Genomic DNA, 16595 nt, shown 5'->3' with positions numbered 1-16595 from the left:
GCACATGTGCGCATGTGTGCTTCTTCTATGAATTATCTAGCTCATGCACAGAACGCTCTCTGCGACGGGAGCACATTTAAGTATGCACACGGACCAGACTTTGCATGCATAGTAGCTTGGAGTTCTAGTCACAGATCTTTTAGGGCTCGTTCCCACTATCGCGAATCTGCATGCGTCCAACGCATGCAGATCCGCACATGTAATGCAAGTGGATGGGCCTGTTTCCACTGTAGCGTTGTTGAGGTGCGTTTTTTTCAGCGTGAAAAAAACGCACAAAAGAGCCAACGATTTCGCCTGCATCGGGAATCCGTGCGAATCGCCGCTAATGTATTTAATAGTAAAAACGCATGCGTTTGTTACATGCGTTTTTACCCGCGATTTCGCGTGCGATTTCGCACCTTTTTCAATTTTATTTAGCCCTGGCAGTGTCATGGTTAATTTCGCATGGCACCCTGCCATGCGAAATCGCATGCGAAATCGCGGGTAAAAACGCATGCGGAAACTCATCCGCATGCGTTTTTACAAGCGTCGGAATGCGGCCGAAATCGCGTCGCAACAGTGGGAACGAGCCCTTAGAGGGAGCAGTGGCACAACAGATGGGACCCAGAGGACACCAAGGAACCTTAAAGACTTCAGGGACTGGAAGATGTCTCAGGTAAGAAAAAAAAACTATTTTTTTAATCCAATTTGGGTGTGCTTTAAAGCATACCTGAATTGAAAAACAAAACTACATACTGACCTCAGTAGACAGAAGCCTCTGTCCACGAGCACCATATTTTACAATACTGGTGAATATTTTCAAAGGGTCACAGTGCTGTAACGGAGGGTTGTATGGATATCAGGGTAACCTCTGGGTTTCCCTCTACTGAGGTATCTAACTTTTTTTTCACTTCAGGTACCCTTTAAGTAGTACTTTTCATTCATAGCAGCATTTGGAAATAATTTAGAGGTTAGGCATAAAGTTTGGCATAATGTAAACTTTAGTAGCTAAGCATACCTCCCAACTTTTTGAGATAAGTGGGAAAACTTTGAGGGTGCGTTTCCACTAGTGCGGTGGGAAATCGCTGCGGATTCTCCGCGGACGAATTCGCATGCAGGAGCGAAATCGCATGCGGTTGTATGCGAATTTTACCGCAAATTTGCATACGATTTCGCATGGATGACGCTATGTGCGAATTTAACCATGTCAGTGCCTGTGTGCTTTTTCATTGATTCCATGCGAAATCGTATGCGAATTCGCATGAAAAAACACCATGCGAATTCCCTATTATTTACATTGTGTGCAAATCGCATGCGTGTGTGCGGTGTCCGAATTCGGATGGCTCTGCTGAGCAGATTTTTCCTGCACAAGAAAACGCTCCGTTTTCCTGACAAGTGGACACAGGCTCATTCACTTTTATTGGTTATGCGAATTTGCATGCGGGGAACGCATGCGAATTCGCGTTAGTGGAAACGCACCCTAAGACACACCCCTGCTAAACCCCCGCTTAAAGGGAACCTTAACTGAGAGGGATATGGATGTTTCCTTTTAAAAAATACCAGTTGCCTGGCAGTCCTGCTGATCTCTTTGGCTCCAGAAATTGCTGAATCTCAGACCAGAAACAAGCATGCAGCTAATACCAGTCTGACTTCAGTCAGAGCACCTGATCTGCATGCTTGTTCAGGGGCTGTGGCTAAAGTATTAGAGACACAGGATCAGCAGCAGAGTCAGGCAACTGGTATTATTTTAAAAGGAAAAATCCATATCCTTCTCAGTTTAGGTTCTTTTTAAAGGACAACTGAAGTGAGAGGGGTATGGATGCTGCCATATTTATTTCCTTTTAAACAATGCAAATTACCTGGTTGTCCTAATGATCCTCTGCCTCTAATACTTTAAGCCATAAACCCTGATCAAGCATGCAGCAGATCAGATCTGACAAGATTAACTGCATGCTTGTTTCTGGTGTGCAGTTCAGACACTACTGATGCATGAAAGATCAGCAGGACAGCCAGGCAACTAGTATAGTTTTTAAAGGAAATAAATATGGCAGACTTTTCACTTTAGTTGTCCTTTACGCTCCTGCTGGAAGACAAGACGATCATTAGCCAGTCCTGTCAGTAGAACAAGCACCGAGCTCTCTACAGTCACACGCACATACGGTAGCTGTCCAGCAGGTGGAGCCAGACCGCTATTCGCTACAACAGCAGAACATCAAAGATGGTGGATAATGTTTCAGATTCGCTTCCTATGTGGTCAGCTGACTGACGTCCTGGCTCCTGACAAGTGACACTTCCCACTGGCAGAGAACTTCCGGGTACAGCCGATGGCTGCTGTCCTCAGCTAGCCCAGCCGTGTAGCTGCAGAGGGGGCCTGGTCTGTGGGAAGCTGTGTGGCCACGGTGCAGAGAGTTCCTCCGGCAGCTCATTGAGGGAGAGCAGCCCTGGGAGAGTGTTTCCAGACTCCATACAGTGGAGGATGACCGGCCCTCCTTGAGATCAGCAACCATGCAGCCCTCAAAGATGACCTAGTGACAAGTCAGGCACCACCCAGGACCATGTGAGATCAAGCAAGCTCCTGCCTTCCCAGAAACTGTTACAGACAAGATGCTGAAAATGCAGCAGGGCAGAGACCCTAGGAAAGCCCCAAGGAGGAGACCATACAGTTGTGATACTTGCCCCAAGCAATTTGAGACCCCTTCCAAACTGGCTAGGCATTATCTGACCCATACTGGCCAAAAACCCTTTCAGTGCCTGGACTGCAGTAAGACTTTCCGTCAGATGGTGCACCTAGAGAGGCATATGATGACACACAGTCTTCCCTTCCAGTGTAATGTTTGTCACCGTCACTTTAAACATGCAGAGACATTTTCCAGGCACCAACAGCTGCATAATCAGTGTTCCCTCATAAAGCCCCGGGTACCCAAAAAGCCTGTGGCCACCCGGCGAAGAAGATGCCTCTCTTTTCCACTGTATTGTTCTGGATGCAAGAGGATGTTTGAAAGTGAAGAAAAAAGACGTCTACACCAGTGTGACTTTGCTAACCGGAGACGACAGCCTCAGTTATGTGTGTTGTGTGGTAAGGCGTTTCCTTCACGCTCAAAACTGCAAAGACATGTCATGATCCATACAGGCCAGAAGCCCTTTGCTTGTGTACTTTGTGGAAAAACCTTCAGGCAAAAAACTCACCTCAAAATCCACCAGCTGACCCACACTCTAGAGAAGCCATTTAAATGCAACCAGTGTTTTGAATCCTTCAAGATTAGAGAACATCTTCTCAGACATGAAAAAGTTCACACAGCTCTGCCTGATATTCAGGAAAACCAGGAGATGGCTACCCAGACTTTGCAAGTGAAGGATGAGCCTGAGGAGGGCTTCTCTGTTTACATTATTCCTTTCCAGTGTTATACATGTGGCCAGTGCTTTGATAGCCAGGAAATCCTGGATGGTCACATGTGTGAGATAAATAACATGCATGTTGAGGACCCGTGTCCCAAAAAGACTCATGATACAGTAGTTGCTATGAAAAAGAAAAGCCATAGAAATAGTGTGGATGATAACATAGTGATTTCTCCAGCTGTTTCTGAACCAGTGGGGAAATCCCTAAAAACAGAACAAAAGGAAACGGGACAAACTGAACCACATACAGAACACCAGCAACGTTGTGTCCCCAGAAATGTCCTGCAGCTGCGTCCTCAACAGAAGGTGAAACCAAGGAAGAAACGCATTAGGCAGTCTCCCCTTTTTGCAAGATATTTTCAAAGCCAACGTTTTTTAAGTATTGATGTTAACGGAATGGTTGGGTATGGAGTGGATGAATCTTCTCAAAACCCTTTTTGTGCTTATGAGCAAACTGAGCCTGGGGAAGTAAGGAACACATTTCAACATTTTCTCCGAGCCCAAAGTATCTTAATGCCAAGGCACAGAGTCAGGAGGTGTGACCAGTGTGATAAAACGTTTCCTTCCTTGTCCAAGCTACGTAGGCATTACCTCATCCACACTGGACAAAAGCCTTTCACATGCACTGAATGTGGAAGAAGTTTTCGTCAGTCGGCCCATTTAAAGCGCCACCAGGTGACTCATCTACAGAAACTTTGTCTGTCCAGGTCACAAAGCACTACAGATTATTACTACTCTGCATTCGATCATCAGCAAGAAAACACAAGCTACTTACTGCCGCAGCAGTCTTACATGCCTATTGAAGAACCCCAAGACTTTGAAGAAATAACTTTTATAGCCCCTGAAGTAAAGGAAGAGATCGAAGCACCTGACATTCCTGAGGTGAATCAAAAGCCAGTGGCTACTAAGCGCACAAGAAGATCCTTACCGAAGGTTCATCGTCACAAGTCCAGTCAAGACTCTTCCCTTCAAAAAACGAGGACGCGAGTTGTGGAGAAGAACTATAGTTGCAGTGTGTGCGCCAAAAACTTCCTTTCACCTTCTAAACTTGAGCGGCACTATCTTACGCACTCTGGCCAGAGACCCTTTGTGTGCCAAGAGTGTGGCAAGTCCTTCCGCCAGGATCCTCACCTAAAAAGACACATGCTAACTCATGTTAAAACTGACAACTAGCCACGGTTAAGTGATCCTAGGGAGAGGCCATAGTCTACTTTGCTGTGCTTTTATATGGATATTTATTAACCCAAACTGTCCCTTTTTGTAACAGTGTTCATATTGAAAAGTCTTCCCACTATTTATTTAGAAATAGATTGTAAAATAATATTTAGCCCCAAGAGTGCTAAAGTATTTGTCTTATAACTTTGTGACCCTGAAGTAAAACTTACCAAATATAATCAGAGCATATGATGACAAACTAAAGATGTGCACACGCACAATAACTCGCCTAGTTATCGGGCCCAAGTCGCTAAGGTGACAGTTCTGGGCATGAGTGCTATACTAGGGGAGCAAGGATAATGGAGTGGCTTCTGGCAGGGAGGTAAGGAGGAGAAAAATCTACTTATCTGTTGCTGTGTAAAGATTGTGAATGATATTGGGAGGGCAGCTGTACTCTATAGAGTCTTGCCCAGAGGTAACCTGACCACCCACCTTGGCCAAGTTCTTTCTAGATTGTTAGTAACCAGACAGGGCTGGACAGATCCCAGGAGCCAGCCATGGCTAAGGGGACCCTGAACACAGAAAATAAACAGAATCTGGACTTACCTGAGGCTTCCTCCAGATCCCTGTAACCCGCAAGGTCCCTCGGTGTCCTCTGGGTCCCCTCCGTGGTCCCGCTTGTGGGTCTGTTAACCCGGCGATTTTGGCTGAAGTTGCGCATGCCTGACCTGTACGCACACCTGGCGTGATAGCGCACCCGTCGCTGTTAGCGTCCTGTGTGTTTCAGTCTTAAAAGAACCGTGCATGCGCAGGATGCTTAGGCGACTGGTGCGGTGACATGCCAGGCATTTGCAACTTCAACCGAAGTTGACGGGTTAACGGACCCACCAGCGAGACTATGGAGGGGACCCAGAGGATTCCAAGGGACATCGCGGGTTACCGGTGGCTGGAGAAAGCCCCAGATAAGTCCAGATTCTCTTGTGTTCTGGGTCCCTTAAAAGGCCCTGTGCACATATAGCATGTTGCGTCGCGGTACTCTGCCCCCAACGCAGTGCCCATTGATCTTTGTGAGACAGGCCACAGTTCTTGCAGTGCGACGTGACAAAAGTGATTCGGTAATGCAGAGGCTGCAGCGCCTTGCTCAGCACTATGGCACGGCACACGATTGCATGGCAGTCAATGGTACGTTGCGGGAGCGACGAGCATGTGCATAATGCCGAAAACACTGTCTGCGAGTGTGCATGCGACTGAGGGGACAGACGAAAGTGACATCGTACATGTTCGAATGGCATGCATATTTCCCTGTCACGCAATCTGCCCTAGGAACCAATCTGCATGCAATTATGCACTGCTATAGTCTGACCCGTCCCGACCCAGATAAGAACTTTCACTTGCATACCTGATTTTTAACTCTTTCAGGCAGAGAAAGCATAAAAGGAATAGCCTAGCAGTGTTCTCCCCAGAATTTTTTTCCAGCCGGGTGGCATGAAAAAGTAGCCGGGTGGGGCGAGATGAAAATGCAGGGCAACTCTGTTTACAGCATAGGAGGAGGTGAGGAGGTGAGCCGATGACAGCCGGGTGGTCACCAAATCTAGCCGGGTGGAGCACCCGGCAAAAAGAGCCTAGGGAGAACACTGCCTAGCTATTTGTGTGCTTGGCACTATACATACACATGCCTATCTCATTATGTCACATGTCATCTCAGTTGTCCTTTAAGTAAAAATCCACTTTTTTTTGTCCCAGTTCAGGCGTGCTTTAACCTCCCTGGCGGTAACCCCGTGTGTGACACGGGGTAAGCCGCCGGAGGGTGCCGCTCAGGCCCTGCTGGGCCGATTTTCATAATTTTTTTTTTGCTGGACGCAGCTAGCACTTTGCTAGCTGCGCCAGCACTCTGATCGCCGCCGGCCCCTGCCCGATCGCCGCTATCTGCTGCGGCGCGGCCCCCCCCCCCCCCCCCCCAGACCCCAGCGCTGCCTGGCCAATCAGTGCCAGGCAGCGCCGAGGGGTGGCCCGGGACTCCCAATGACGTCCCGACGTCAGTGACGTCGGTGACGTCATCCCGCCCCGTCGCCATGGCGACGGGGGAAGCCCTCCAGGAAATCCCGTTCTATGAACGGGATTTCCTGATCGGAGATCGCCGAAGGCGATCGAAGCGGGCGGGGGGATGCCGCTCAGCAGCGGCTATCATGTAGCGAGCCCTCGGCTCGCTACATGATTAAAAAAAAAAATGTTTTAAAAAAAACTGCTGCGCTCCCTCCTGGCGGTATTTTTCATACCGCCAAGGAGGTTAATAACCATCCCTATCAGAATGCAGTGAAGGAAATCTTCTATAATGTAATACATTATCATATGCTCAGTTTAAATTCCATAAGTTTACTTTAAGGTGACTTTAAATGCTACGCAATTCAGAGACATTGGTAGAGATTTCAGTAGAAGTCTGTGGAGCTACAAGATGTGACTAGTATAACATAGTTGTTAGCTTGGGATAACATTAACAGTATCTGCAGCTGAATTTGTTGCTGCTACAAATCTCCATCTGTGATGCAGCAGCAGCTATCTCACATTTCCAGAGACATTGCCAGCTGCAGTTTCTGCCAATGTAAGAAGTTGTGGACAATTACATTACAGTAGCAGCAGTGGCGCTAGTCTAGTTTAGGTGACCAAGCAGGAAACTTCATTTGGAAATTCTACTAATGTGATTGGGCGGGTGGCAAGCTTTAGAACTGCTAGGTTTTAGATATGTTTTAGTAAACTACACCCACACTATTCGGCCAATCATAAAGCTTTGTGCTGTGGAGGGTGTGTTGTGATGGGAGAACTGCTCCAAATGAGGTTTCCTACTGGGTCCCCCAAACTAGACTAGTGCCGCAGTACCTACAAAGACTTCTAGGCTACTTTCACACTGACACATTGTATTGGACAATATAATCGCACGGTAAATGCAATGTGATTATAGTGTAATCTGGTGCAGTAGAATCTGTCGGAATAACACGACGCATGCTATACAATACCAATGTGTGTGTTTACCGTTACAGTGAAGCATACTTTTATATACTGTATGCTTCACTGTATGTGTCGCATTGCAATGCAACTTTTTCCTTCCTGTGTGTTGAAACCCTGACTTTACAGGATATGTAATGTCTCAGTGTGCAACTAACCTTATAATAGCCAGCTACCAATCTCTGCTGCAAAATAGTCCCCAAAGTAGCGATTGCTTTGATTTACCCCTCTTGAATTTCTACACTCTTCTGATCTGTGATTTTTTTGTCCGTGGAATTTTCTCATGTGGATTTTTATGATTACGAACGCCTGGTTTCAGAATGCAGATTTGGGATGTTTTGTGGAAAAGAGTCTTGAAAACATTAAATATTTATGCATATGTCTTGCTTGTCTGTATTAGCATCTGATTGGGGTTGGTAGGATGTTGAAAAGGCCTAAGATTGCCATTCACTGAATCGGGGTTTACTCGAATTTATAATATAAGAAGGCCCCGTTCACATCTGAGCGCTTAGAAGGTGATTCCCTTTAATCGCTGAAAGCACTATCGCTTTTTAAAGCGATAGTGCGATTTTGCCCTATGGCAGTGATCTCACTGCAATCATTGACGCCAATCGCAGGCATTTTGTGACTAGCGCCAATTGCAAAACGCGTTACATGCAGCATTTTTGCTATGATTCTGGAAAGATCGCGGTACAGTGCTTAATAAAGTCCTGTTTGTGATCGCTCTGAATTGCAGAAGTGTCCAGTAAGTTTACCGCGATAATAACGGTAAAATTATCAGCGCAAAACGCTAGTGCTAAGCGCTTTTCAGATGTGAATAAGGCCGAAGGTGCCTCTACCTTTATCAGCATTTTGCAGTCCATTTCTGATTACTTGCACATCACAAAACGCTAGATACCGGGAAATTCTCAATGAATGTTTCCATTACTGTGATGCGTTTGCGTAAAGATTGTTTTTCCTATTGCAGCTGTCCTGTTGCATGTTTCCTGTGATTGGGCATAACATTCACAACGCTATGCAATTTTTTTCTCAATTCAGAATATTTTCACGCTCACTTTTTCTCACCTATCTTAAATGCACTGTGATCGCACCTAATGGATTGCGGCAAAATCACAATAGTGGAAATTACAAAGGAATGTGATCGCATTGCAGCCCGTCTGTGATTGCGTTTGTTAATGGAAAAGGGCCAGAAGTATAGAAGAGGATCAGTGAAGTTTAGGGATTGTCTATAAATTGCTACATTTTGGCCCCATTCACACTAGAGTGCTTTTCAGTTGATTTCAGCATCGCTGGAAATTACTAGCATTTTGAAAAGCGCTTGGTCAATGTTAAGTATATGTGGCTGTTCTCACTTAAGTGTTTTGTGTTTTTCAGCGATTAGCTGAAACGCAAACTCGTAACCTGCACCATTTCTGAGGGATTCTGAGCGATTAGCGCTTCAATGTTACAGATAGGAGCGCTTCAAAATCGCCCAAAAGCGCTGGGCTGTTCACAATACTCAGCGTTTTTCCAGCGCTTTTACTCAGTAAATATAACAGATTAGGCACAAGACAGAGCAGATTACCCATAAAACACCTCTGTTTCCTGGCTAGCGGCCATCTCTTGGAAAACGCTGAAAAACGCTATCCCATACAGTGAAAAAACGCTCAAAATACTATTGAGAAAAACGCCAGAAAACGCTTCAGCGTTTGCTTTTAGCGATTTGTAGTGTGAACATAGCCTTACAATGTGATTTGTATGCAGATTGCAATTGGACTAATCATATGCAGTTGCAGTCTGTTTTCATTTGTACAGCTTTAGGACCCTTTTACACTGGTGCGTTGCATTACCCTGTTTTACCGTAGGGTAACGCTACACCACACACAAGATACAATTTTCGGACAGATTTACTATCAGATCTACTATTTCCAACAGGTCCGATCTGATTTACGATCATTTTTTCATAGAAGTGAACGGAAAATGGATCGGAAATCGGATCGGACCTGTTGTAAATCTGTCATAAAATTGTATTGTGTGTACCGAGCATAACACTGTGCCAGATTTTATCGGCAGTGGCAGCCATGTTTACCTGTGTCTGACATTGGACCTTTACTGGAAATGGATTGGAAAGAGTTAACATTTTTAGAACTGCCATATGAACAGCAGCATTGGTGCTGCATCTGCTGCCTGCCTAGGCATGCTACACACTCACTACCTGTGCCCCGGAGCAGTGCTTTTCGGCGCTGCTAGATTTGGGCGCAGCCGGCGCCACCATAGGCTACAATAGGAATCGCAACTGAGTAACGTCAGCACCGTCGGAAGACGGAGCCGAGGTTGCTTAAAAAACACAATAATTTGGCCTCCAGCAATCGCTGGAAGCCGAATTATATCATTCCCCACTATCCATGGCGGCCTGGAGGGGGAATAGTAATTAATATGACCTGGACTTGTGCAGAAGCAGGATCAGCCATATAACGGCTGTATCCTGCGCCCAAGTCTACCGGGGCCGATTTCAAATATATGCCCTGTGCCCTTAGGGGTTGCTCACATCTAAAATCGAAAACGCAAATGCAAGCGTTTTACGTGTGTGTGTGTGTGTGTGTGTGTTGGCAGTTCTGCTGATCTTTCTTGGCAGCAGTATCTGAATCGCCCACCTGATACAAACATGCAGTTAATCTTTTCAGAAATAGCTGATCTTCATGCTTGTCCAGGGTCTATGCTGTTTACACAATAGTAGATGGACAACACTCCAGCAATCTCGCTTGTGATGTGCCTGGCTAAATGGAAACGTGCACTCCAATTCCAATGTATAGCACAGTCGTAGTAGCCGGCACCATCAATTTAATAGCTCTTTTATTGCTTAAAAAGACACATGATAAGAAAACAGCAGCGACGTTTCGGAGCAACCTCCTTTCTCAAGCTCTATCAGTGTCTAAATCATATACACATTTCACTTCCTTTTATATACAGCAAGATGGAGTAATAGCCTATCACGCATCAGAGCCACTATGTGGCAACCAATTCCCGTCCGCCTTACCTTGCGGACCTGATGGGGAATTTGTTTTCCTTTCCCATCCTGACATGCGTACAAGTAGACTTGTCATCCTACGCAAGCGGGGCGGGACGGCGCAACCCAACTCCGAGACCATCAAAACGCCGACCAATCACGATGAGGCAGCAGTTGACATCACCCACCAGTCACGCCCACTACGTGGCGGACCAGATGGGGAACTGTCTCTCGTGCGGCCGAACGCATGGCCGCCCACTGGTCTGACGTTCAACACACGTGGGGGCGTACGTCAGCCACCACGTGTGTTACTGATGTAAACATCGGAGACTAGGCACGCCTTCCGCCCCGCTGCGTAGCAACAGGGCAAGCCAAATACTGCAGCCCACATATCCCATGTTATACATAATACAGAGCATCAATTTAAATGGTGGGGAGGACACAAATAACATATATTTTGAGAATATAAGCTATAAAACCAGGCCAAAACCTGGTTATTGAAACCTGATGTTTAAAGTCAAGGCTCGTCTTACCTAGATGAGTGGTATCATGTCATACTCCCTATTAAGTCCCCTAGGGCATAAAGTGTCTAATCGTCGTATCCACATTGATTCACAGTATAATAGTTTTTTTAGTCTACAGTGGCGTAGCTAAGGAGATGTGGGCCCCTGTGCAAGTTTTACATCCCCCCCAAGCACTCTATACTTAACAATTGATATGGCGTACCAAAACCTGCCAAGGACAACCACAGTGTCAGAGTTGCAAAAAGGGGATGGGGTACAGTATGTTAATGATAACTATTCAAAGCATCTATAGAAGTGATTATTACCAGCACAGGACCAATAGAGAGCTAATACTGTGATAGACGGTGGACCATTTGTGGCCCCTCTGGCCCAAATGCGGTCGCTACCTCTGCAACCCCTATTGCTACGCCCCTGCATATCAAGTGTGAACTAGCCTATTGATTAACAAGAGTTATCAGTTTTTCTGTGCAGAAAATGTGCACGAAAACCGTCAGTTATAGAAACCGAGAGCCCAATATAGTGTAGTATGTTCAGCATAAATATAGTAAAGATAATTAGTGAGAAGAGTATACTCACAAACGTGGGTTACCACAAAGGCAGCCACTGTATAGGCAGGTGAGGAGATTAGACCTGTCCTGATGATTAAGAAGTCGCTCTCTGTAGATCAGAAAAGGGGTAGATCACCCCTCCACCAGGGGTGGACACGGTACAGCAAAAGGAGAACAGAGATGCCAGCAGGTTAAAAGTGGATAAAACCTTTAAAATTTGCTTGGAGGAAGCGGTGGACTTCCTCCATAAAGCAGACACGAAAGACTATCTGTATAATAGTAATCACATTTATTATATAGTACCCCAATAGTGCAACGCGTTTGGCAGGCCACGCCCACTTCATCAGGCAATCAACGTGGGGACAAACAGAATTTCAGCAGTAGCAGGAGTAGCGCCTCAGCCTAATGAAAACTGTCAAGTGTGTTAGCTGCCTTAAAGAGAACCCGAGGTGGCATTTCATTACGTTAGTGGGGCACAGAGGCTGGTTGGGCACACTAACACCAGCCTCTGTTTCACTTCTGGAATTTCAGACTTTGAAGTCTGAAAACCACTGCGCCTGCATTGCCGCGTCCTAGCTCCCGCTGATGTCACCAGGAGCGTACTGCGCAGGTCCAGTATGATCTGTGCCTGCGCAGTACGCTCCTGGTGACATCAGCGGGAGAGAGGACACAGCAACGCAGGCGCAATGATTTTCAGACTTTAAATTCTGAAATTCCAGAAGTGAACCGGAGCATCGGTAAGTGGCTGCATGGGCACAGGATGTCTTCGGGGAACCATTAGAAGCCCTGGGTAAGTTCAACTCATTTTCCACCGACCTCCTACAGTATTCCTTTAAAGGCTTCTCCGATCCTTCTTGAGACCACTCCTTCATCTACATCAGGGGTCCCCAAAGTTTTAGGTCAAGGGCCGGGTCAACATACTTCAGACTGCTGGCGGGCCGGAGTATACATAAAATGATGTAGAAGTCTTTGCAGGCCAGACAGTGAAGCATACCCAGGTGACAACCTGCAGTCCAATTGGACAGCAGTGTCACCTGATGTGGAGTTTGATTGGAAACTAGCAAATTACTGCTTTCTGGCTTCCATGTGGATGGGCGGTGCCACCATTACTATTCTATATGCGGACCACCAATATTTAAAGATGTAGCTGACCGCATCTATAAGTAATACATTTTGTGTCTGGGGGGCCAGTAAAACAGCCTCAGAGGGCCGCATTTGGCCCGCAGGCCTTAGTTTGAGGACCACTGATCTACATAGATGCTCTCCTGTCCAAAAAAACAAACGAGGCCGCAAGCGCACTGAAGACTCACACCATTGCACAGAGCCACTTGTGCACAGAAAAAAAAAGACATGTCCAAGCAGCTCCGTGCTACTGCGGCTGTGCAGTACTGCCATGGTCTTACATGGATGGGAGCGCAGCTGCGTGAAACTATTGGATAAGCCCTTGTCGGATAGGTTCAGAAGATCCCAGCGCTAAAATGGCAAACTCAAGGGGGATGGGTAAAGCCACTGGATTATTCAGAGACTTCGCTCTACTGAGCCATGTAACTTTTTGTCCAAATTTGCCTTCAGGTTTACTGGATAAAGCTGCATGAACTATGAATTTTGATTGGCCAATCGCTGACCAATTTTACCCACCTCCATGTAGTATGAGGGGCTACAGACTTTGAATACCATGAACAGATTGTGTAAGTGAGCTCTTATACTGCATAGAAGTGGTAAAATTGGACAATCTTCATTGTTACTGTCATTACCCATGTAGCTGCGTGTTACTCCCTCTGACTCGCTGTTGATCTTTCATACTTTGTAAAGACTTGACTCGTTTATTACTCGTATACCGCTACAGGCCACCCAGCATCATATCTCAGGATACTGTGGCGGGAGATGACAGCTTGCATTTCGCTGCCCGCAGCCTGCTCAGGGCTCTGACACTTCCTTGCATTTCTCTAGCTGGCTCCGCCAATATGGCGCCGCTGTTGAAGACATCGTCTCAGCACTCTAGTGCTGGTCGCTTTGTTTGCTCGTCACATCCGTCTGACTTGGGAACAGTACTGGCGAGCGTGTTACCGGTACGTTTCAGGTTGTCATACAAGAAAGCATACAGACGTTCACGAGGCTCGGAGCTCTGACCCGTTACCATGGAAACCCGGACGGCGGGTCAGCCGCCAGGCAGGAAGATGGCGACCCCCACAGTGACCCAGATGAACCAGGAGTTTGTTTCTCGGGTAATAAAATGAGCGTTTCTCTAACCTGCTGTGCTGCGTATTTGGTTCATAATTATTATTTTTTTTTATTTTGTTACTACTTATTGTTGGTTACGTATTGGCAATGTTCATTAATTTCTCTGACACTAAATGAGCTCCCAGCAACTAAACACTGGAGTGTTAAAATCAAATAAATATTTGAAATAAATTGCATCAATTACCTTGTTACAATGGCAAATTATTATTTATATAGCGCCAATGTCTTTCACGGCGCTTTATTTAATGTAGTCTTGTAACTAATTGTCTCTCATAGAAGCTCACAATCTAATCCCTGCCATAGTTATATGTCTATTGTAGTCGAGGGCCAATTTTAGGGGAAAGCCAGTTAATTCAACTGTATGCTTTTGAGATGTGGGAGGAAACCAGAGTGCCTGGAAAAAAAACCACAGACACTGGGACAACATACAAACTCCTTGCAGATGTTGCCCTGGCTGGGTTTCGAATTAGGGACAGAGTGCTGGAAGGTGAGAATGCTGTCCAATACGCCCCCCAGTGTTAGGGGTCATGACATAGTCAAGCTGTTCTTGAAGGTGATGTGTTGGAAATAGTAAAAATGGGTACATTTATAAGGAAACTCAGTGTTCTCCCCAGAATTTTTTTCCAGCCGGGTGGCATAAAATAGTAGCCGGGTGGCATGAACAATCAGCCGGGTGGGGCAAGATGGAAATGCAGGGCAACTCTGCTTACAGCATAGGATGCGGTGAGGAGGTGAGCCGATAACAGCCGGGTGGTCACCAAATCTAGCCGGGTGGAGCACCCAGCTAAAAGAGCCTGGGGAGAACACTGAAACTTAAACCAAGGATTGGTTAAAGCCCCCTTTCTCATGAGAAATCTGTACCCTTTCTCGAATAGATCATAACAGTGGTCTGTATGGCTGATATTGTGGTGAAACCCCTCCCACAGTGTAATGTCATGACCATGGTCCTGACAGTTTGCTGTCTGTGAACTTCGCTGTATGGTGGGAAATAACGGATTTTTCCAACTGCCATACAAGCAATATTTCCCTCTGTGCAGAGAACTCCCAGTAACGAACATTCCTAACAGATCGCCTGGCAGAACTAAAGATGTCACCACCAGTGATTTCGGAATGTAAAACTGGGAGAGGAAATATTTTACAATGGACAAAATTATCTATACATAAATATTGTAAAAAATAAGCAACTTTATTAATTGTTATTTTCACTACAGTTTCTCTAAAAACAAAATCTGTAGTGTGAAGCCTCTGGATTCTCCTATTTTACTACTTAATGGCCATGCTGCCATTTGTGTATGAGTGTATCTATACTGCGCATGCGTGAGTTTGGTGGTAAAAGATCGATATTGCATGAAGACTGATTGTTTCCCCAGGCATCTTTATGATCAATAACACAGGGAAAAATGGTTCCTCCCACTATTGACAAAGTCATCAGAAGCACAGTCATCATAATTCATAGTTACTAAAATTCACCTGACGTCCATATTTATTTAAAATTCACCTGACGTCCATATTTATTTTCTTTTATACAATACCAGTTGCCTGGCAGTCCTGCTGATTTTTTTTTTTTTTTGGCTGCAGTAGTTTCTGAATCACACCTGAAATAACTATTCAGCTAATCAAGTCAGACTTCAGTCAGAAACCTCTGGTTCAGGATCTACGGCTAAAAGTATTAGAGGCAGATGATCAGCAGGACAGCCAGGCAATTTGTATTTTTGTAAAGGAAATCTTGAATGAATATGTCAGCCACCATATGTCTCTCTCTTCAGGTGACATATCCACAAAAAATATGAAAACACTTAAAGGACCACTGTAGGGGGCTATGGGGAAAAATAGTTGAACTTACCTGGGGCCTCTAATGGTCCCCCATAGACTTCCTGTGCCCGCGCAGCCAGTCACCGATGCTCTTGCCCCACCTCCGATTCACTTCTGGAATTAAGATTTTAAAGTTGGAAAACCACTGCACCTGTGCGGCCGTGTCCTCGTTCCCCGCTGACGTCACCAGGAGCGTACTGCGCAGGCGCCGACTGTACTGGGCCTGCGCAATACATTCCTGGTGACGTCAGTGGGAGCGAGGTTACGGCCACGCAAGTGCAAGAGTTTTCTGACTTTAAAGTCGTAAATTCCAGAAGTGAACCAGAGGCAGGGACGAGCATTGGTGAGTGGCTGCGCGAGCATAAGACATCTGCGGGGGACCATTAGAAGCCCCGGGTAAGTTCAACCTCTTTTCTTCCCCTACCCCCTACAGTAGTCCTTTAAAGTATCTCCAGGTAGGATAATTCTTTCTTATTCTCTTCTGTGGTTAAAGTACAACTGAAGTAAACAGACTATGGAGGCTGAAATATTTATTTCCTGCATATGTCCAGGACTGCCAGGCCCTGCTGGTTTATTTGGCTGCATTAGTGTCTGAGTCACACCAGAAACAAGTATGCAGCTAATCTAGTCCGATCTGACAATAATGTCAGAAACATCTGATCTGCATATGCTTGTTCAGGGTCTATGGCTAAAAGTATTAGAGGCAGAGGATCAGCCGGATAGCCAGGTAACTGGTATTACTTAAAAGGAAAGACATATGGCAGCCTCCATATACCTCTCGTTACAGTTGTCCTTTAAGGCTGCAGCATTTATTGTGGATGCCTCTGCAGAATCAGTGCACATATTGACTCAGGGCTCGTTTCCACTATCGCGAAGCGCATGCGGATTCGCACATGTAATGCAAGTGGATGGGCCTGTTTCCACTGTAGCATTGTTGAGGTGCGGTTTTTTCAG

The 16595-nt window shown here is 45.9% G+C and overlaps 2 protein-coding genes across 2 annotated transcripts in view; both read left to right on the top strand.

Moving 5' to 3' along the window:
* The first annotated feature begins 2255 nt into the window (after positions 1–2255).
* On the top strand, positions 2256–5443 carry ZNF770 (zinc finger protein 770). Its single transcript, XM_068251792.1, has one exon. The coding sequence runs from the start codon at positions 2584–2586 to the stop codon at positions 4546–4548; it is 1965 nt and encodes a 654-aa protein (XP_068107893.1). The 5' UTR covers positions 2256–2583; the 3' UTR covers positions 4549–5443.
* Positions 5444–13616: 8173 nt separating this feature from the next.
* Positions 13617–16595, top strand: part of AQR (aquarius intron-binding spliceosomal factor) — a 156582-nt gene continuing 153603 nt past the window's right edge. The window contains exon 1 of the mRNA XM_068253903.1: positions 13617–13813. Coding sequence (XP_068110004.1) covers positions 13727–13813 — 87 coding nt within the window. The 5' untranslated portion in view covers positions 13617–13726. The remainder of the gene's footprint in view (positions 13814–16595) is intronic.

The sequence above is a fragment of the Hyperolius riggenbachi genome, chromosome 9, assembly GCF_040937935.1.
Source record: "Hyperolius riggenbachi isolate aHypRig1 chromosome 9, aHypRig1.pri, whole genome shotgun sequence".
NCBI classification, from domain to species: Eukaryota; Metazoa; Chordata; class Amphibia; order Anura; family Hyperoliidae; genus Hyperolius; species Hyperolius riggenbachi.
Note: the sequence above shows the minus strand (reverse complement) of the source record. Positions and strands in the feature narration are given on the sequence as shown.

Bases quoted from the DNA above. Each gene is read 5' to 3' on its own strand.
- ZNF770 (XM_068251792.1), top strand. From the start codon at position 2,584: ATGCTGAAAATGCAGCAGGGCAGAGACCCTAGGAAAGCCCCAAGGAGG.